The following is a 20,979-nucleotide window of genomic DNA, read 5'->3' as shown; positions in this document are numbered from 1 at the left end:
ATAGTGGGAAATGAGGAAAGACCACTGTTTACTGAGTCTAAAAATGATTATAGCGGAGAAGCCAAATCAGTTAAGACGCCACTTAAAGACATTAGACCTCAATCTCATTGATAAGCCGCTTGATTGTTTTTCAGCGAAAATGTGCCGAATATTGCCAATTGTCACAATCGTCCCGCTTTGTCAGTGTTATATCAGTAAACCAGTGAGCACTGTGGTGAATCAGCGAAAATAAAAACTTTCCTTCTGTCCAAAGACCCCCCCCCCCCCTTCTATTCAGTTTTGTTTTTTTTTCGGTCAAATTTTTTGGCATGTTGTCCTGAAGAGTAAATGTTTCTAATCAATTTGAATTTGTTATTATTTACTGATTTTATTTCATTTTATTTTTCAGTATCAAATGGTCAAAAATGTACCTTGAGTGTATTTTTACAGTTTGGATGTGACTTTTTTTTTTTTTTAACTTCAGGCAAATTGATGCGCGTTAAGTCTTTTCTGTTACAAGCAACACAATGTTAAAAAAGTTATACTTTATTATAAGTTGATCTATGTTACTTTTTTTCTTTAATAGAAAAAAAGGACACAATGTTAGGCTGAGGCGTACTTATAATAGTAATATAGACGAATGATACTATTTACAGTGGCGGCAGAGAGTGTGGGGGGGGGGGGGGGCGCGAAACATTTACGTCTTCCTTGGGGGGGCGTAACAGAAAATAATTGAGAAGCACTGTTTTAATCCATGGAGGAATTTGTTAAACTATAGTTAGAATGTGTGTCATCCAAGATATTAAATTTTGTTGCGAAACACAGCCTTATTACCTATTTTAATCAGTATGTCCTACTTACCAACACACCTGGGACATGTCCTTAAGACTTGTTCAAATATCTACCTCACTCTGCCAAGTACGGCAATAAAAAACAAAACAAAAAAAAACTGCTCAATGCAGACGAAAAGTTTGGACTGAAATTCTCTTGAAACGTGGCTAATTCCCGAGCCTGTGTGCTGGTTGGAGATGCACTGGATACTGTTCTTTTAAAATCTGTTTTTCAGATTCTTTTGCAACGCTCTGGTAAAAATGACAGTTGAAACATTTGCAAAATTTGTCTAGTTCCTGAAACTGTAAAGACAGCGCTTGTCTGTTGTGGCACAGTTACCTGGTAGTTGCCTTTGAGGCTGCAAATCATGCCAGAGATCTGGTTTACCAGGCTGAGGTCGTGGATTAGGTTCTGGAGATCCTGGTACAGTTGACCTGGGCCCATGTAGAGTTTGTCTACACACAGACAAAAAAACAAATGCTAAACTGAGAGACTGGATAGACACATACAAATAATGTAAACGAGGGCACAAAGGAAGCACAGAGAGATGAGTCAGACTCAGATGTGATCAACAGAGGGTGTTAGGCGTTTTTCCGAAAGTGATCGCCGACAGCTCTGCAAACTTGGCCATGGATCAGAGGCCAGATGAATATTTTTACACTTTCATGTTGATGGCTTCAAGCACTGCCTTTTTCAACTTGTCAAACAATGGGTTGGGGTGCAAGCAGTGACCGTAACAGGTGGTGTCAAAAGGCTTTTTTTTATCCAAGCAGTGCTAATACAGAAAAGCCTAAATTCCAATTGAAGCACAATTGAAGCAAGTTCTTGATTGGTTTTCAGCCATTTATTTACTGTAGCTATTAGGGAAAAATACTTCGATAAAAAGATTAGGTAAAAATATTGGAGTAGAGAGAATGAAACAATGACATTTTGCGGCTCTCTTTGTCGCGTTTTCCTCGTTCTGAATAATTCCCCCTCAATGGGCTGCATACTAAATCAGATGAAATCGTGACTCCACTGACGTCATCCACCTGTTGTTTATAATGTTTATTCCCTGTGACTGACCAGCAGCTAGTCCGTGCTTTGACTTTCACATGACATTGAACACATATGGGTTCAAAAACAGAAATTGGTGGGCACACTATTCAAACAGCATGTTTGTGTACTCATCTGGTAACTATGAAGCATGCAAAGAGGGGGAAAAAAATGCATTTCATTAGTAGCTAGTCACTGCCGCCAACCCCTATTTACTACTCTTGTAACTGTTTTCACATTAAGCGCTTCAACACAGAAGTCAATGTATTCAAAATTTCGGACAGGGAGTGGATGATACATATTTGAATAAATAAACTGGTTAGGGAATGACTGAGTATGACTGAATTAGAAATTAAATCACTATGAAAATGTATGCATTAGGGTTGTTCCGATCATTTTTTTTGCTCCCGATCCGATCCCGATCATTTTAGTTTGAGTATCTGCCGATCCCGATATTTCCCGATCCGATTGCTTTTTTTGGCTCCCGATTCAATTCCAATCATTCCCGATAATTTTTCCCGATCATATACATTTTGGCAATGCATTAAGAAAACTCGGACGAATATATACATTCAACATACAGTACATATGTACTGTATTTGTTTATTATGACAATAAATCCTCAAGATGGCATTTACATTATTAACATTCTTTCTGTGAGAGGGATCCACGGATAGAAAGGCTTGGGACTTTGTGTATTGTGACTAAATACTGCCATCTACTGTTTTTGTTGAGCTTTCAGTAAATGATAATGCAGCATGCCCCAAGGCATGATGGGAAAGTGGAACCATGATGGGAAGTAAAACCATGACTGTGAGTCGTGCTAACAATGGATATATCATCTCTGCTTTGGGAAATAAATTAAGGTATAAAGACAAAAATCTAATGCCAACTTGCTTCCCTAAATGCTTCCCATGACAACTTAAATCATAGGGATAGATTTTGCTATGGTTTAGTCAAATGAGGACCAATTTCAAAGACTTCCAAAATTCACTCTGCTCATTTAGCATTGCATTTTATCTCTCTCTATGTGGGTGAGATGGCGTCACAACAGATTGTGGGCGACAATGAGTGAAAGGGTCGTGCAGCGCAAATTTTAATAGCTTTAAATATTTTAATGTGACACATTTATTATCAGTTAATTAACTGCCGCCGTCATCGGGATATTTTTGGTAACTCTACGTTAAGCCTAAACTAAAGACTCTGGATGAGTGTAACATATTTTGTCTGTAACGTTAAATACAAGTAGAAAACGATTTAATTAATATATATATATATATATATTAAAAAAAGGCATGGCCGATATTTTTTTGCCGATTCCGATACTTTGAAAATGACGTGATCAGACCACATCTCTAGTATGCATGTCCTTCTTCACTGTGTGTTACATGTTGTGTAATTTGAGTATGACACCTTACAATGCAACTGGGTGGAGGGAATCTATGCTGTCAAACAGCAAAACAATGAGAATCAAAAAAGATTTCTCCAGACTTTTAAGTGCATGCCTACTTAAATCGCATCAAGGTAAGAGAAAGCTGACATTCTGTCAGCACACTGTGAATACCGATCAGCCAAACCAGATGTTATGGAGGTCTGTCTCTGCCATCTGTTCACCAAGCCCCTCCACTGGCAGGACAGATTATTTAGCTCAGTGACAAATCTGTGTCTGGTCACTTAACATAGAGTATAGTAAGATAAAACAACTACTGCAGACACTAGATTTGTTTGCATGGTGTAATGGTGGAGCAATAAAATACAATAAAAACTACTGTACAATAAATGCAAACATGTGTGTCATTGCCATATTTTCAGCCCAGCAACAGTCCAGTATCCCAAATATATAAGTTAACAGCAGGGGTGAAAGTGGGCCAGAACGGTCAGGAACGCAGATCCAGTATAACATTCAGGGCCAGAACGCAGTTCCGGTATAAGATTCAGGGCCGGAATGCTGTTCCGGTATATTCTTTGATTCCGAAAATATAATGGCAACTGTCAAAACACTATGTTAATTTTTTTTTTTTTTTTTAAATGCTAAGCTGCCAAACATGCATTTCTTCTCCAAGAAGAAAACAATCTACCAACATCAGATTTACATACACAAGTGTTAACAACAAGCATAATAAATTACTTGTGTGGCGTAATCCGTTTCCACCAATATTTAGTATTTATTTTATTTCACGGACGGCATGGAGGTTTCCCCAGCTGCTGCAGTTATCAGAGTCTGACGATGATGAGTCATGTCAATGTGCGAATACACGCAGCAAAGCAAAACGCCTGAACTCATTTATCCGTTCGATTGGCTGTCATACTGACATGTGATCAGCAGAGATAGTTAGCTCTGATTGGTTCAAATGTGCATAATTTCTGGAATAGCAAGAAAAAGGTTGTTGAATTGATGCGACAAACAAGGGCAATGCAACATAAAATGGATCAAATCTTTAAGAGCACGAAAGAGTTGAGGAGGCTCATTCATCATATTTAGTTTTATTTTATTCTGATAGGGAGGTTCAGAACATCTTAGCTGTCAATGTGCATTTTGGACTTAAATTTGTTCATTTATGTTAGGCTACTTATTCATTTCCTTTGTTCATTTATGTTAGGCTACTTATTCATTTCCTTATGATTTAAAAAAGTCAATGTTTGCGCGATCTTCAAAATATGTTCCATTTCACTCTGCATTTGTACTTATTTTTCTGAATGTATGTTACTTATATCTTTGTTATTAAAAAAAATAAACAAAAAGTAAATGTTTACATTAACTTCAATTTTAATATACATCCTATGTTCTTAAGTAGTTAAAATTAAGATTTGACATATAGTATGTGAGGAAATGAGGGAAAATAAAAATTAGGAGATGGACGTTGGGGTTATTGCTGTTTTTGTTAACTTTTATTTTGCAAATCACTGAAAAAAAAAACAATTGAAAAAAAACAAAAACAATTTTGAATGAAAATCAGTTTTTGTATGTCTTATAGAAATAACTGTGCTAAAACCATTTTCTTTCCATTTCAGTAATTTAAGAGGCTTGACCCCCCCCAACCACAAAAATGAAAGAAAAAAATTAGTAAATAAATAAACTTTCTGGCTCCGTGGCAACCTTCACATCGGGGCATTCCGGCAAGAAATTCTAGCCACTTTCACCCCTGGTTAACAGAAAAAATTTCCTGAAAAGAATTTTAGAGTATGACGGTGTCTTTTACTAAACCAATCTGAGTCTCTAAAGGTGTACTACCTCCGTCCCTCACCTCACCCCATCCAATATACACCATTCCTGAAATGGTAAACATTCACCGACAATTGGCATAACCATAGCAAATTATAAAAGTGTTATACATTAACGTTGCTCCTGGTGCTGCGTCACCAGTAGGTAGATGGCGAGATAGTGTAAAGCGCTTTGAGCGCCTTGAAAGGTGGAAAAGCGCTATATAAGTATAACACCATTTACCATTAACTTCATACTACGGTAAATCATAGGTCCATATGCCACATTCTAGTCTCGTGATGGTGAAAAAAAACCCGCTAAGCAAGTACATGCAATGTTTTAAACCTTTTCTTTCCTGTGTGTGTGTGTGTTTTTTTTAAAATTACAATTTCATTGATTTTAGTGAACAGTTACTATCAAAGACACTATACACATTTAAAATATAACAGTTTTGACATCTTTGGTTTTGTTAACCTTTAAAGTGGCTGAGCCACCGTCTGTGACAGAATTGTGCTGAAAGGACAACTGAAATAATTAAACTAGACATTTAACAATATTGAGGATTTGAAGGAGAAGGTATGTACTCACTTGGCAGGACAAACTGTGGGTAAGTTTTGAAAACAAATGTACTGTAAATTTACAGCAAATAACAATAGAGGGAGATGATAAAAGTGTTTACACAAAACTCATAAGCTTAAGGGGCTGGAAACAAAAAGGCTAGTTTAGCCACTGTAGGAAGCAATCCATCACAAGCAGTTAAGTACCCAAAGGTCGCTGACTCATATCCCTGAATATGCCAACACAAAAGGCCAATATACTGTAGGTATCAAGATTCAAAAAGGCATACTTGGTTTTGCGTTGATGACCACTTTCTCCCCGGAATGAGAGGCAGGGTAACGAGTGGTGTCGGGAATGTCCTCACTGGATCCGAACTCCAGTGCTTCTACATGGCTCAAAGGCACACTCCATTTTAGAAGGAACCGCTGGTCAAGCGGGGTACCGCCACTCCCACTGCTGTCCTGGCACCTGACGAGAAAAGATCAAGGTAAATAATAATAATGATAATAATGAAGCACTGATCTGTGCATGACAACCAACACAGTACAAAATAAATGGAAAACAATTTCGAAAGATTATTTTTAGGAAAATGTAATTACATAGGGAACACAATATATTGGTACTGTTGGACAGGAGAAAATATAAATACAGTGTGAGTGCTGACCAGTAGTTTATAGCCACTGACCGAATATTGGGCGTGGCACACATGAGAACATCGTTGAGTAGGAAAAGACGTCGCTCCTTTGTTTTGATGACTTCACCACGCTCATTGTAGACCGTCTCCACCATGTCATCTGAGCGGATCAGGTAGCGACTACCGTTACTCAGAAGCTAAAGGGATGAAAGTTGATGAAAGACTTAGTGATACCGACAGTTTGGTCTGAGACATACTCTAGAAGTCAAATTCCAAAAGCTAGTAACCATTCCACTTAGGAATGGACTGAATAAAAAAAATTAAAAATGAAAACTATTTGCAGTCTTTAACATTATCCAACATAGAAAACTAGAATAAGTTTAACATTTCAATATCTATACAAAAAAAAAAATCATGAGTGTTAATTTAACTCAGAACAAATTTATATAATTCTCACAGATTCTGAGTTAAAGTTACACTTTGGAAAGTTTTATATTTTTTCAATACAGTACTAAATTGTGTTGTTTTCTTACAATAGGAGTGTTAATTTCTTTGCGATGTTGTTAAGATTCTGGATGAGTGGGGGACCCAAGCGCAAAAAGTGGGGCAAATTGACAGTTGTACCTAACTGTGGCGCTTGCGATAGGCAACAGAGGGACTTTGCATCACTTAAGCAAGCATAGGAGTGAGTCTCACTTTTTACATACCTTTTATTCAACCAAACACACCCCACCTGTTTACGGACAAAACTATTTACAGTTGTGTTGTCACTTCACCCACAAGTCTTTGCACTGCAGACACAGCAATAGCAGTGTACATACCGTAATTTTCGAAATATAAGGCGCCTCTGACTATAAGCCGCCACCCACCAAATTTGACAGGGAAACTGCATTTGTTCATAGATAACCTGCACCAGATGACCTACACTGGACAAAAAGATGCATCTGTCCTCACTGTATTATGGGATATTTACACCAAAATATATTAACCGGTAACATTTTTTTTTTTTTGACAGCGGCGTCATAAGACCGTCATAAGACCGTGATAATTATGACATGACACTGTCATTAGCAATAATGAATACTTATGTCAGATGTCATCTAGTGTCATTCGGCAAATTATCTCACTTTTGAATGGATGCAAAACATCCGAGCTGGATATAAATGGACTTAGTGACAAAATTTGCCGGAAGACAATGACATCTGTCTTAAGCATTCATTAATGGCCATGATAGTGTCATAATCATGTCGGTCTTATGGCAGTCTAATGACACCGCTGTCAAAGTGTTACCTATTAACTAGAGATGTCCCGATCCGATATTTGGATCGCATCGGACGCCAATATGGGCAAACAAATGCGCATCGGTATCGGATCGGCCGACACGGAAAAATTTCGATCCAGACTTCCGATCCAGTTTTTTTAAAAGTCCGGTCCGGGTATACCAGTGCACCGATTTACATAATTCATTCCAGTTTTTGCTTCGGTTTCTCTAAAATCCAGTCCGCATTTTACGGCACACCTTCAACACACTACTCTCCCAATTTACCGAGAGACTTTATCGGTAAAAATGTCAGCTGTGTGGGATCATTTCACCTTAAAGGACGACAAAGACGAAGAGGCAGAGCGCAACATATGCCACAATAAAGTCAAGTGTGGTGGTAAAGCTGTAAGAAGTTTTAATTCAACCAACCTAATAAAGCATTTTGCGAAATACCACCACAAGCAATATAAGGAGTTTGTTAAGACAACCGAAGACAAAAAGAAAGGTCCTACGCAACTAACACTGGCAGAAACTTTTGCTATGCGTGACAAACTGGCACTTGACAGTTCCAAAGCCCAGGGAATAACAAGAGTCGAAGAATTCATTCTGGATGACGAGCCATTATCTCTCGTGAGTAAAGACGCACCATCCAACATTTAGAACCACGGTACAACATGCCCAGCCGTGATTACATCCTTGATTCGGCCGTGGAAGATTCGAGAACGATTCCTAAACATCCAAATTCCGATTATTGAAATATGTCGAGTAAAGCGGAACTAATACACAGCGCGGTCTTCGGGACGCAATGAGAAACAGACCGCATTGCGTCCCGAGAGTAAACATCATGCTTGTCGTAGACCTGGGTAATGCCAATGCTCAACTCACGGCTTTAGCTCAACTCATGCCGCTGGATAAAAAACACAAGAATACCTGACTGCTGCTGACAGCCGCTACAAACTACATCATTTAGGTGTAGATAATAGATATCATATGTATATAGAACTAGATTAACTGCAGATAATAGATATCATATGTATATAGAACTAGATGCAAAACGACAGACTCAACTGCATCAGCAACATTGAAGTATGGAAAACTAGATGCGTTAGTAAACGGCCGCCATCTTAAAGCAGGAGACTTCCCTAGTAGGCTGTTGTGAACCTTCCAAGCGAACCTAATTAACTTATTATCTAAAATACTCCTAAATCGGCAAAATCTTGACTTGAATCTATCTTCAAAACAGTTTTAAAACTTTCACATGTCGAAAGTAGACAGAAGGGACATTATGGAATAACGGGAGCAATTTTAACAACTTAAACAGTTGATTCGCAAAATTAAAAGAATTGAATGTAGTTTAAAGCTGCTGATACAGAATGGGGACTTGAGTATTTTATTTACTGTTTTAAAATGTTAACTTGATACTGAGATAGTCGTTTATTTAAACCTGAGAGGCTTTTTAAACAATTATTGTAACTAATGCATGAAACATTAAAAGCATCTAATAGCTTGGGGGGGTTTGTGGGATTTTCCACTGAGGTTGGTTGTGTGTTTTGCTTTTTTAAGACAGTTTACAATATTATTAGCACGTTTTACTGACTGACTGTGCCATTTCTGTTATTTATAATGTTTTGTGTTTGTCACTGAATAAACAGGTCAGTTTCTTGTTACCAACCGTTGTGTGTTATTCAAACTCACCTAATTCAGCTGGCTAGTTGTTATCAAGAGTACTAAAACTCTTTTCAACATGAGTCTGACAACTAAGTAAGGAGGCTAAATAATTTTAACACATCCTCAGATAGGCCGGTATCGGTATCGGCCAGTATCGGTATCGGATCGGAAGTGCAAAACAATATCAGTATCGGATCGGAAGTGCAAAAACCTCCATCAGGACATCCCTACTATTAACCCAAATAAATCAACAAATAAGCCACACTGGACTATAGACCCCAATCACCAACGTCACACAATCACGTGATCGCTGTATTGTGCCGCCATATTGTCAGTCATTGTGTGTCCGTATTGTCATTGATCGTAGTTTCTAAAGGTGGATTCGACGCTGTAAACTCATTGAATGAGTTGCATAAAAGCCGTTATTTGAAAAAGCTTTGTTAAAAAGCCGTTATTTGAGCTAGAGCTTCGGTCGATCCAGTCGCCAGATCCATATTTGATGCCCAAACCGATGTTTCCTCCTGTCCGGTCCCGTCCAGTACGTCAGAGCTCGTCCTGAGACCACAAAATTTCCAATCATACCCCAGTTTATGTCACGATGAGGAGTCTGGTACCCAAAATCGGCACCGGCCCGACATTTGGTCAGCTGAGCGTCACCGTTGTCACGATTGTAAAATGAAACTTGATCGACAACGGGCCGGTGTGTGCCGAAAAATTGCTGCTCCGCATGAAATGTCGCCCCTGACGGGAGCGCTTATTTACAACGCTTTATTGATGTGAAAACATCAAATGTTTTCATGGACGCATTAAAGTAATGGATTTACGACTGTAAGATAAGTTTTAAATAATTAAATTACACAAAATATTAGTACTGTATTTTAGTAACAAATCGTGGACTGGGCCACATAACCATCTTTGAACAGAAATGTATTAGTCTACAGGTTTTCACGACCATATCCCAATGACACTCACACAGGTATGACATTTATTAGTTCAAGCAGAGTAAAATAATCCCTATTCACGGTACAAAAAAGTCGTTTCCGTGTGGGCGCTCCCATCAGGGGGGACATTTCACGCAGGGCAGCTATTTTTTGGCACAACCCCTGTTGTTGCGCTCACCTTCTTGCTGCGCGACCGTGGCGACGAGCTTCGTAGTCTCCGTCTGATGATGTCTGCGATCCTGCTGGCATCATATTGATGTTTTCGCCACTGTCTAACGGCTGTCGACACAAACGCATCATGGACCGAGATAAAAAAAACGTGCTGCTTTCGAGATTTGCCCTTTTAACAATGGGCACACAGCAACTACTAAAATGACTGTTTATCTTCTCTGTTACTGCAACCAACCGCCACACATGCCTTCACCATTTTGATTAATCAATGTTAACGATTGTCAGGAAGGTTTTTGGGTTCGTTTACTAGGCGGTGATTCCTTAGACAAGCAGAAAAACACGCAGTAATAGGAGGAATGTACATAGCGGTAATATGTAAACACGATGAGCTGACGGACAATATGGCGGCACCAGTCAAGGGGGCGGAGTTGTGACGTCACGTGATTGGGGTCTATAGGCCACAGGATTCAAAATGAGGGGAAAAAGTAGCGGCTTATAGTCTGAAAATTACGGTATTCAATTATGTTGTGTAGTTATGCAACATACATCAACATAAATTGTAAGAATCCAGATAATTTTGACATGATCATTTCATTAGTAGCTAATCGCCGCCGTCAACCCCCATCCCCCTGCTGTCGAAGTCAGACAGTCCCCCCCAATCAAACTATATCCTGGGAAGTTGTCTCTTTGAAAAGTAGATCTTAAATACAGTGACAAACCTGATGTAAATCATCTAAAAATAGAAGACCATGCACAAATGTCTACACCATATACAAACCTTGTTCAGGTACCGTTCATTCATAGCCTTTGCAATGTGGCGAATCTCGCAGCGCTGGTCAGCTTCCCTCTTCTTTTCATTGAGCTTCTCAGCCAAGGTCTCAAGTTCTGTTAAGGCCATTTGCAGGGGAAGGCGGTCTGCATGGCCCACTGGTGTGTTTTTTAGCATGTCCTAGTGAGGAGCCATGCCGTAAACAAACAATTCCCGTTAATGAGTCCAGAAGTGTGTGTAAAGTGTGTCAAACTTTTTACGTAGCACATTTTATTTCTGTTCTGATTTCAGAAGCTTGAAGGCCTTGTGGTATGTAAACATGCACTGTGCCATTATCTCAATTTTCAAAAGAGTAAACATGAACCACATTTTTTTTTGGGGGGGGGGGGGGGGGGTTAATAATGGTATCCTTTACGTGACAGTGTTTGAAATTAATGCGGAAAACGCTCTATCAGGTGGCGAATGTACATACAATAACATAAATGCGCTGTAGGAAGTTACATTTAATATACAAACCTGGAGAAGAAGAATGAACTGTGGAAACCTCTGGATTGGTTTCATCATTAAGCCATACAGAGTCATCCTGTCGCTGTTCGTCTCTTGACGATGCTGAGAACACATAACACAAATAATAAATGTCCAAGTAACAGGCGTTCAGTATTAAAAATGCAAACACACATTTAACAATATTTAGCTATCACATTTAATCAAATAGTCTTTCTGATATCAAAATCATAGTGACTTATCATATCTAACCTTTAGAAATTCAAGGAAGCCAGGTTTTGATGCACAGGTCTTTCTCACCACTGACATTGCCGTACTGAAGTTGTTCACATACTCACTGTAGGCATCCAGCACCATAGACTTTGAGAACTGCAAAGCAATACCTCATATGAGCAAAGCAGTTTTTCTTTCTTCTTTCATTGTTTCCTAAAATGGCTCTCTTTTCTGTTGGATAGATACTGTATTATTGTGACAGAGAGGATGAGCTGTCGAATACTGTACTCTTCAGGAAGGACAGTTTTCAAAGAAATGTGAACAAATCAGACTAACAAACTGATAAAACTGTATATTGCATAAGCAGTACTATGAAAAACTACTGTTATAGAATATCGGTTAATGAGATTCATTTAGTGTTTCTTGAATCCAGGCTTACCGAGGCTACAAAAACATCACCGATCATCGCCATGCTGTCCCACTCTGCAACTCGACTCGCCAAAGCAATTTGGAACAGGAAGTGGCACTGCAGGATCTCTCGCACTCGATAGAAGGTCATCTTTAGCTTCCTGTCACTCAGTAACTTTGGCTCAATCAGGGACAGCGGCTTTTCATATTGCTGATGAAGAAAATAATTTGAAATTCAATAAACTGCATAACACTACACAGGATAATCATTGCTTCTGTACTGTTATACCTCTAATATTCTCTTCAATGCATCAAGATAGTTCTTCTCACTTTCCAGTATAGAGCCTAGTATACATCTCCTCACCAGCTGTAGGGGGGAGCAATTATCATCATTTTAAAACTGGTCATTTTACAACATCAGTTGAATGAAATTTTGCTTACTTGCTGTTGTGAAAGCCCCTCTGGAGGTGGACCCAAAATTGGCTCAACATTGAAACAATCCACTTCAATGAAGAACTCAGACCCCTCATCTTCAAAACAGTCAGATTTCCTTTCTAAAATATAGTTATGGTGAGAAAAGAAATCAATAATTATGACAACAAAATAAAGAAAAAGTGGCAAAATTAACAGATGTTAGAATACTATTAAATATATTTCAAATTGTAATTACATATACTCTGGAAAATAATTAGATTTGCCCACTTAAATGGGTAGCTCAAAATGAACAACAAAAGTAACAGTTAAGAAATGCAGAAGACAAAAGGTAGATGGTTTTAAAACTTTGTATTGATTTGATGTTGTATAAAATGATTACTTTAAAATGTATTCATTTATTATACATACCACTACAAAAAGACTTAGTTTTGATGAAAGAGCGTCCCTTTTTAACGGCAGCTTTGGTTTTCTCAAGCCCATCTTTGGTCCCTTCTTTAGCTGCTTTCACCAACTTTTGCATCTAAAAAATAATCAACACAGATCAGTCTCCCCCCCATAAACTCCCAGCAGCATACTTTCTTTCCAAACCGATGAATGTCCTTTAAAGGTTCAGCACATGAAGCCAAACTGCTACTGAGTAAAATGCAGCACATAGAATATGAGTGTTAGAATACGGATGCTAAATGGTAATGTGTATAGGATGACAGCGAGCAAAACGCAAAGAACGACACAGTAACTGGGACATCAGCTGAGTGTAGAGCTCCTATCTGATAGAAATGGTTTCCATTTTTTCCCTATTTGGGGTCAAAATCCTATAGATTTTTTTCCTACATTCCTCAAGGTTCAATTGTCACATACAAAACTCACCAGACTGCTGTATTTCCTGATTTAAGGTTTGGTATGCTAACAGCTATTTAACTGGTGCCCCAGTATACTGTAAAATTGCATGTACTATACGTATATACTTGCCGACAATTCATTCTGTAAACATTGTGACCCTTCCGTGGGATTCAAAACAATGAAATAGGCCAGTGCAACACACTCCGAGGCAAACCCATCACCAGTACCACCAACACCACAAAACATTCACATTAGTGTAGGATGAGGGTACCAAAGTGTCAGTTAAAGACGCTCAATCCGCTAAACTGTGAGAAAAAAGTTTAAACTATTCGAACACAGGCAGGGGAGCCGAGCCACAGCTAGTTTACCTTCTGCTCGTGTTTCTGTTTGAGCTGCTGCAGCTCTACCGTTCCCACTGTATTTGCCATTAGATCTTTCATCTTTTTCTCATAGTGTTCTTTCAAACGGCTCAGATCTTGAGAGAGCTAAACAAAAGCAAAGCAAGCATCATTGGTTACGCTTGGCAAGTGTGCTTAGAGTGATAGCTACAGCAAACCCACTGTATGCGGTTTATTTTGAAATATTTGATCAATTTACGTTTGTTTTAATTTTAGTAATGTTTTTCTGGTCTTTGAATAGCTCACATGATCTCATTGATTTTTTTGTCATTGGACTGTATAGTAGTACAGTGGGGCAAATAAGTATTTAGTCCACCACTAATTGTGCAAGTTCTCCCACTTGAAAATATGAGAGGGGCCTGTAATTGTCAACATGGGTAAACCTCAACCATGAGAGACAGAATGTGGAAAAAAAACAGGAAATCACATTGTTTGATTTTTAAAGAATTTATTTGCAAATCGTGGTGGAAAATAAGTATTTGGTCAATACCAAAAGTTCAAATCAATACTTTGTTATGTTCCCCTTTGTTGGCAATAATGGAGGCCAAACGTTTTCTGTAAGTCTTCACAAGTTTTTCACACACTGTTGCTGGTATTTTGGCCCATTCCTCCATGCAGATCTCCTCTAAAGCAGTGATGTTTTGGGGCTGTCGTTGGGCAACACGGACTTTCAACTCCCTCCACAGATTTTCTATGGGGTTGAGATCTGGAGACTGGCTAGGCCACTCCAGGACCTTGAAATGCTTTGCCCTGGCTGTGTGTTTGGGATCATTATCATGCTGAAAGACCAACGCACGTCTCATCTTCAATGCCCTTGCTGATGGAAGATTTTCACTCAAAATCTCTCGATACATGGCCCCATTCATTTTTTCCTTTACACAGATCAGTTGTCCTGGTCCCTTTGCAGAAAAACAGCCCCAAAGCATGATGTTTCCACCCCCATGCTTCACAGTGGGTATGGTGCAATTCAGTATTCTTTTTCCTCCAAACACGAGAACCTGTGTTTCTACCGAGAAGTTCTATTTTGGTTTCATCTGACCATAACACATTCTCCCAGTGCTCTTCTGGATCATCCAAATGCTCTCTAGCGAACCGCAGACGGGCCTGGACGTGTACTTTCTTCAGCAGGGGGACACATCTGGCAGTGCAAGATTTGAGTTCCTGGCCGCGCATTGTGTTACTGATAGTAGTCTTTGTTACTGCGGTCCCAGCTCTCTGTAGGTCATTCACTAGGTCCCCCCATGTGGTTCTGGGATTTTGGCTCACCGTTCTTGTTATCATTTTGACGCCACGGGGTGAGGAGGGAGCAACAAAGGAATGGCTTCGTAAGAAGCATTTCAAGGTCTTCAAGGTGGAGTGGCCTGGCCAGTCTCCAGATCTCAAACCCATAGAAAATCTGTGGAGGGAGTTGAAAGTCCGTGTTGCCCAACGACAGCCCCAAAGCATCACTGCTCTAGAGGAGATCTGCATGGAGGAATGGGCCAAAATACCAGCAACAGTGTGTGAAAAGCTTGTGAAGAGTAACAGAAAATGTTTGGCCTCAGTTATTGCCAACAAAGGGTACATAACAAAGTATTGAGATGAACTTTTGGTATTGACCAAATAATTAAGTGGCACCATGATTTGCAAATAAATTCTTTAAAAAACAATGTGATTTTCTGTTTTTTTTTTCCCACATTCTGTCTCTCATGGTTGAGGTTTACCCATCTTGACAATCACAGGCCTCTCTAATATTATCAAGTGGGAGCACTTGCACAATTAGACGTGGACTAAATACTTATTTGCCCCACTGTATGTACAATAGTAGTATGATTTTGTATCTTTTTAAAAATGTATATCTGACTGATATATTACACAATGCATCAATAGACCTTTATAGGAGCTATGCTCAAACTTGAGTTTTTCAGAGGGAAAAAAATCACAACGATTATTAACAATAAAAAGAAATAACAGTACATTATTCAAATATTGCAAGCATCAGGGCAAAACTTGATATACAGTAAGTCATCAGTCTCTTCATGTGTATCTTAATTTTTTTCCTGTCTTTCATGATGCAATATTAATGGCTCAACATAGATCCCTTTTAATTCCCTGAAAAAAGGATGAGTTTTGGAGATTTTTTTCTTTTGTGTTGCTTTCATGCATACAGGGGTCACAGGTAACTGAGGGAAGAAGTCAAGTCACGTCATATTTATAGCCCTAAATTCATAATAACAAGAAATAAAAGTACACTGTATTATAAACATGCACAATTATAAATATGTGCCCGCTTTAATTTTTTTTTTTTTTTTTTTAAGTCTTGACATAAAATATGGATTTGATTAAATTATTAATTATCAATTAATGTTGAAAGAAATAACAGTATCAGTATTTCACTGTACTATCTGGTGCATTTGTTAACACATACTGTACTTGTAGATGAGTATTTCAAGCATGCCTTATTGCAATTTCTCCAGCTGAAACCCTAATGAAAAACAAACTGCCAAGCGAGCGCAGTACAGTAATGGTGGTACCTACATGGGTTTTTGTTTGGGCTGGCTTCCCCCTCATGAAGGCATTGGGCAGGCCATTTTCAGAGCGGCCTTCCCCATCACTAGTCTCATCGTAGCTTTCAAACTCGCTCGAGCTCCAGCCATTGTCAAGGGAACCTCCTTCATCACCGAGCTCCACGTCATCATAAATCATCTCATCTGGTTCTGTGTGAGCAGTGAGATCGAGTTGTACGAAGAAGTGACATCTTTCATAAAATATTTCATCAAAATGCAAGTGAAACTGATCCTAAACATGGGTTATTATTGATAGAGTATGCCCATTTGGACCTATTTGCAACTCCATGTCCTCTTGGGTTGCTACTTTAGCCTAACACATAGGTGATAAGAATGACACTGAAATAGTAAAAATATGGGCTGAAAAACATCAATACAGTACTTCTAAGGAAATTAAACATAGATGAAAACATTTTTTAAAAGTCGAGAATTGTTCTTGACATCTTAGACATATTTGTGGGGAAAAAAATACCTGTATTTGAGTCAGAGTTCTCCCTGGGCACATCATCATAAATCACCTCATCAGGATCTAAAACCATAAAGAGAGTTTAGAACTGCAAAGGAACACTACTAAGTCAGACAAAAGAGAATGCAAACGGAAGTTTGCTTCCTCAATAAAATTAGGAAGGAGGTCCAAGAGTCAAAACAAATGTTAAAAGAGAGTCAAAGAGTCAGCCGTTGTGTCTGAGGCAGGCAATGGCAATGTACTTTGTAGTTCTTACTTTCCATCCATGCAGTATTTGCCGGATCTGATGCCCACTTTGCCAGAGCATCCTCCTCTCTAATAGGTGTACAATGCTCACTGAAAACACTTTAAGACATTGGGGGGGGGATCCATTGGTCAGTATTTTCTGCTTCATGGTAAGATGCAGTGAAGTTAAAGAATGTAAAAATAAGTCAATGCATTTTGTCACACACACAAACACACCTGTCAGCTGAAAGGTTCCCTGCCCGAATCACCGTGACTGTAGAGAAAATGCAGAGAAAATATGAAAAACCATTGATTTTTAAAAATGAAAACTTAGTGGGCCATTTAAGATATACAGTATTAGAGATTCAGTACTCGCAATACAGTTTAAACAAGGTACAAACCATACAGTACTGAAATGCTGTGCATTTAGAAATGGACCGCTAGGTGTCACTAATAGTTCCCTTACTATCAGAAATTGCTGTCTTTGCCTGGCAACAGAGAAATAAAACATACTGTACATGATCAAATAATCTAGTGTGGCGACATCACATTTAGTTTGGGGGAGGAACGGTTCAATTAGAATGAAGCCAGACAGAGAGATGAATTGCAGATGAATTGCAGTCTGATGACACTTAAAGTCAAATAAAAATTGAGTTTAATTTTTAGACCGTCATAAAAGAAGGCGATAAATCTCACTCGCTTTGTTAACGACTGAAGGTCTGTCAAGAAAGCACTCAAGTAGCTGTTGTTCTTCTGGAACTTTGAAGTCCTACTCCTCTGTCATGTGTGAACCAATTGCCTTGAAACTTGGTGGCTATGTAGCATAGGCCAATATCGACCAATCCTTGAAACCCAATTTTTGATTTGTTTGTATCAGGGCTGATAAATTAATTGCGGATTTATCGGTGTCTGTAGGTTACAAGTTAGCCAGTATAGGGCATGCTTGCACACCCTTCCGGCATAGTGTTCTGGAATAACCTGGTTATTGTTCTTTTTGTTGGCGATTAGGGATATTAAATTACATTAATAAAGTGAGACATAAAATGGCTTCTTCTCCGATATTTGTGAGGGGGATCAGAATTAAATTTATATTCCAGGGATGTATATGCATCGATTTTCTGAGAATTATTTTTAATTTTATGTCTCAGGGCTAAGTAGTTAATTGTAGACTTATTGTTGCCTGTGGGTTCCAAGTTAGCCAGTAGAGGGCATGCTTATGGTGTATCTGGCATCATGAGACAAGAGTTGTGAAAGATTAAAAGCGGATCTATAGCACTTTAAAAGGTAAAGCCAGCAATATGGTCAAATATACTAAAGTGGATGTTTTTTTTTATATAAGTCAAGGAGGTTTGAGTATGTATTTATTGATTCTTTCAAGTACAACTGGAGGGTGCCTGCGAATTACTGGTGATGTACTTGCGCCACACTTTGAGAATCAATGCTCTAGCGCATTCCAGTCTTTAGTGAAAGAGCAAGATCTTCATACCTAACACATATTACGACAGGAGACTAAAAATAGCTGGAATTTTCATGTGGCAAGGGTTTCGGAAAACTAGAAAAGGAAGAAAAAAGCAGACTGAATAGGAAGCTGAGCAAGCATTTGTGTGTCATGACCTTGGATATGTAGGTCTTTGTGCAGGCCTAAAAAGGAATTTAACTTCAGGCAAAAAATAAAATGACCTTTGGCGTTAACAAGGGGGCACAAGGCATAGGGAAACTGAGTAAAATCTTGGTCATTACACTCAACAGTTAAAACAAAATACCTTTAAATATTTTCTCAAATGCCAGTATTGTTAAAATTAATTAGTGTGTCTTTCCAATCCAAATGATCATACACAGTTTTGTGGGGCTCCCTGATCTTGGTTGGTATTAACCATGAAATAGTCTATTAGAAAAATATATTTTAATTGAGAAACTAAATTAAAAGAATCATAAGAATTTTACCATCCTCATCCACAGAGAGGTTTCGAATAATCACAGGTGTGGTATAAGCAGGAATGATGAGCGGTACGCCCGATGGCGTCGCATAGCCACAGGGCACTGGTACAGAATAGCCTGAGGTAATACCACCAGGGCTGCTTGGGGAATCCTGGGCATCTCCTACTTGCTCCTTGGACTCTCGTGATTCAGAAGGAGCAGAGGAGCAATCGTGCTGCTCGAGGTTCTCCTGCTGAAGTGGAGTGATGTCAATAACAGAATAGGGGTTGACTTTGGAGGAGCTCCTTGGGGCAGTTTCGATATTGCTCAGCACTTCCTGATGATCACTCTCTGGTGTAAGCAAAAGGAAGTTAACAGATAAATATGTGGCAGCAAGCACAATGATTAAAAACTACATCATCACATTGAAAATATGATATAATTAAATTTTGATTGATCACATGTAAACCCTCAGTAGATACATCATAAAAGTTGATAAAAAATGTGTTAACTTGTAAACAAGTGTTGAGTGGAAAGCCTTGCCTTTCAAGTAGAACACCCTTTATTAGGAACAATACAAATTAACTGAAATTAACCTAGACTGCTGCTTGTCAGCTGTTAGTGACAAAAAACAGACACTGTCCAGCAGCAGGCGGTCAGTGTTACAAGGTGTTATGAGAGCGACCGAATACCCCACTTTAGGAACGATTAGATAATGTAATAAAAACAAAGCGAATGTGGACAACAGTGACAGTTGCCAAAAGCACAATACTGTATGTTTTAAGCCAGCAATTTGTGTGATACAAACCTGTTGTTCTAGCATCATTTTCTATAGAAACCTCAGGTGGAGGAGGCAAAGGTAAATTTATCTCCTTGTCATCAGTTTCCTCAGCAGCAACCGGGACATCTGCTGCTGCAGATTCAACAGCGGTAAAGACCCTGCATCCAGATAATTCTGCTGGAGGAGTGGTGTCAGGTAAAATGGAAGATATTTTGGGGGCCAGACTGGGGATATCACCCTCTGCCGCATGACACACAAGATCAGCGTGAGTCTGATTCTTGCTCTTGTGATCAGGGTGTGGTCGGTCTGCTTCGGGGATATCATCACCACTGTCATCAAAGTCAAAGGCTTCCCCTTCATCTTCATCCTCATCCAGAACTGCATATTCAATACAAATAAAATTATTCTCAAGCATAAAATGCAGAGGCAACAACACATCACCAAAATAAATGTCATAGGGTATGTGTAGGAGCCTAAACAATGTTTGAGTTAATAATTCTTGTTATTTTTTATTTGGTTTCATAAAACAAGCTTGTGATGTCATGTTTGACGACGTATGCAAGAGGAGCTGTGTGTGCGAACAGGTACGCCAAAGCATAAGGAAGAGAGCCACACAGTTTTTTTACTTGTCTCTTTATTCTCCCTTTCAATATATTCATGATTTAAAGTGGAAAATTTCTCGTTTCCTCATTATTCTCTCAGTTTGCTCTTTTGTTTACGTTTTGGATATCGTGGTGTGGAGTCGCTTTTTGTAGGATTAAAGGAAGAAACTCAATACGAGCAGTGAGAGTCTTTATTTGCCACTGTCCAGCGTGCATGTGAGGAAACCAAGCGAAAGGAGCATCGAGCTGGGGGCTACATTTAAAAGAGGACCGTCGCAAAAAAATGAAAATGATTGCACTAATATAATTTTACATGTATTGAAACAAATTTGGCACTCAAATCTTTTTTTTATTTTATCTTATAGTTCATCCACCCAAAACAATGCATCAGCGAATGCCCACTTTTTTCAGCAATTCTGGTTGTGACATCATCTTCTGTTTGGAGATTTTTTTGTGACCGTGCCAAGGCGGGTGAGAAAGGAAGACTAATTAAGATCTGATTTCATTATTGACTGATGTCACTTTTTTTGGATGGATTCTTGTCAAAACCATGGTCTGCTACCATTTTAAAGTCACTTGCTATATTATTTCATAG

General features: G+C 38.9%; 1 protein-coding gene across 3 annotated transcripts in view; it reads right to left on the bottom strand.

The window, feature by feature from the left end:
- Nucleotides 1–20,979, bottom strand: part of arhgef10 (Rho guanine nucleotide exchange factor (GEF) 10) — a 94,124-nt gene that overhangs the window by 40,798 nt on the left and 32,347 nt on the right. For 2 of the 3 annotated variants that reach the window (XM_057859242.1, XM_057859244.1), the window contains exons 3-19: nucleotides 19,810–20,160; nucleotides 19,029–19,352; nucleotides 17,322–17,358; nucleotides 17,116–17,204; nucleotides 16,866–16,922; nucleotides 16,365–16,543; nucleotides 13,818–13,934; nucleotides 13,018–13,129; nucleotides 12,616–12,728; nucleotides 12,464–12,541; nucleotides 12,206–12,385; nucleotides 11,806–11,922; nucleotides 11,566–11,658; nucleotides 11,059–11,229; nucleotides 6,291–6,436; nucleotides 5,895–6,073; nucleotides 1,150–1,265 (exon numbers count right to left, since the gene is read on the bottom strand). In XM_057859242.1, the coding sequence (XP_057715225.1) occupies nucleotides 1,150–1,265; nucleotides 5,895–6,073; nucleotides 6,291–6,436; nucleotides 11,059–11,229; nucleotides 11,566–11,658; nucleotides 11,806–11,922; nucleotides 12,206–12,385; nucleotides 12,464–12,541; nucleotides 12,616–12,728; nucleotides 13,018–13,129; nucleotides 13,818–13,934; nucleotides 16,365–16,543; nucleotides 16,866–16,922; nucleotides 17,116–17,204; nucleotides 17,322–17,358; nucleotides 19,029–19,352; nucleotides 19,810–20,160 (2,459 nt within the window). The remainder of the gene's footprint in view (nucleotides 1–1,149; nucleotides 1,266–5,894; nucleotides 6,074–6,290; nucleotides 6,437–11,058; nucleotides 11,230–11,565; nucleotides 11,659–11,805; nucleotides 11,923–12,205; nucleotides 12,386–12,463; nucleotides 12,542–12,615; nucleotides 12,729–13,017; nucleotides 13,130–13,817; nucleotides 13,935–16,364; nucleotides 16,544–16,865; nucleotides 16,923–17,115; nucleotides 17,205–17,321; nucleotides 17,359–19,028; nucleotides 19,353–19,809; nucleotides 20,161–20,979) is intronic. The other variant, XM_057859243.1, reaches the window with a different exon arrangement.

Source organism: Corythoichthys intestinalis, chromosome 15, assembly GCF_030265065.1.
Source record: "Corythoichthys intestinalis isolate RoL2023-P3 chromosome 15, ASM3026506v1, whole genome shotgun sequence".
NCBI classification, from domain to species: Eukaryota; Metazoa; Chordata; class Actinopteri; order Syngnathiformes; family Syngnathidae; genus Corythoichthys; species Corythoichthys intestinalis.
The sequence above is the reverse complement of the archived record's forward strand: the minus strand, read 5'-3'. Positions and strand labels throughout refer to the sequence as shown.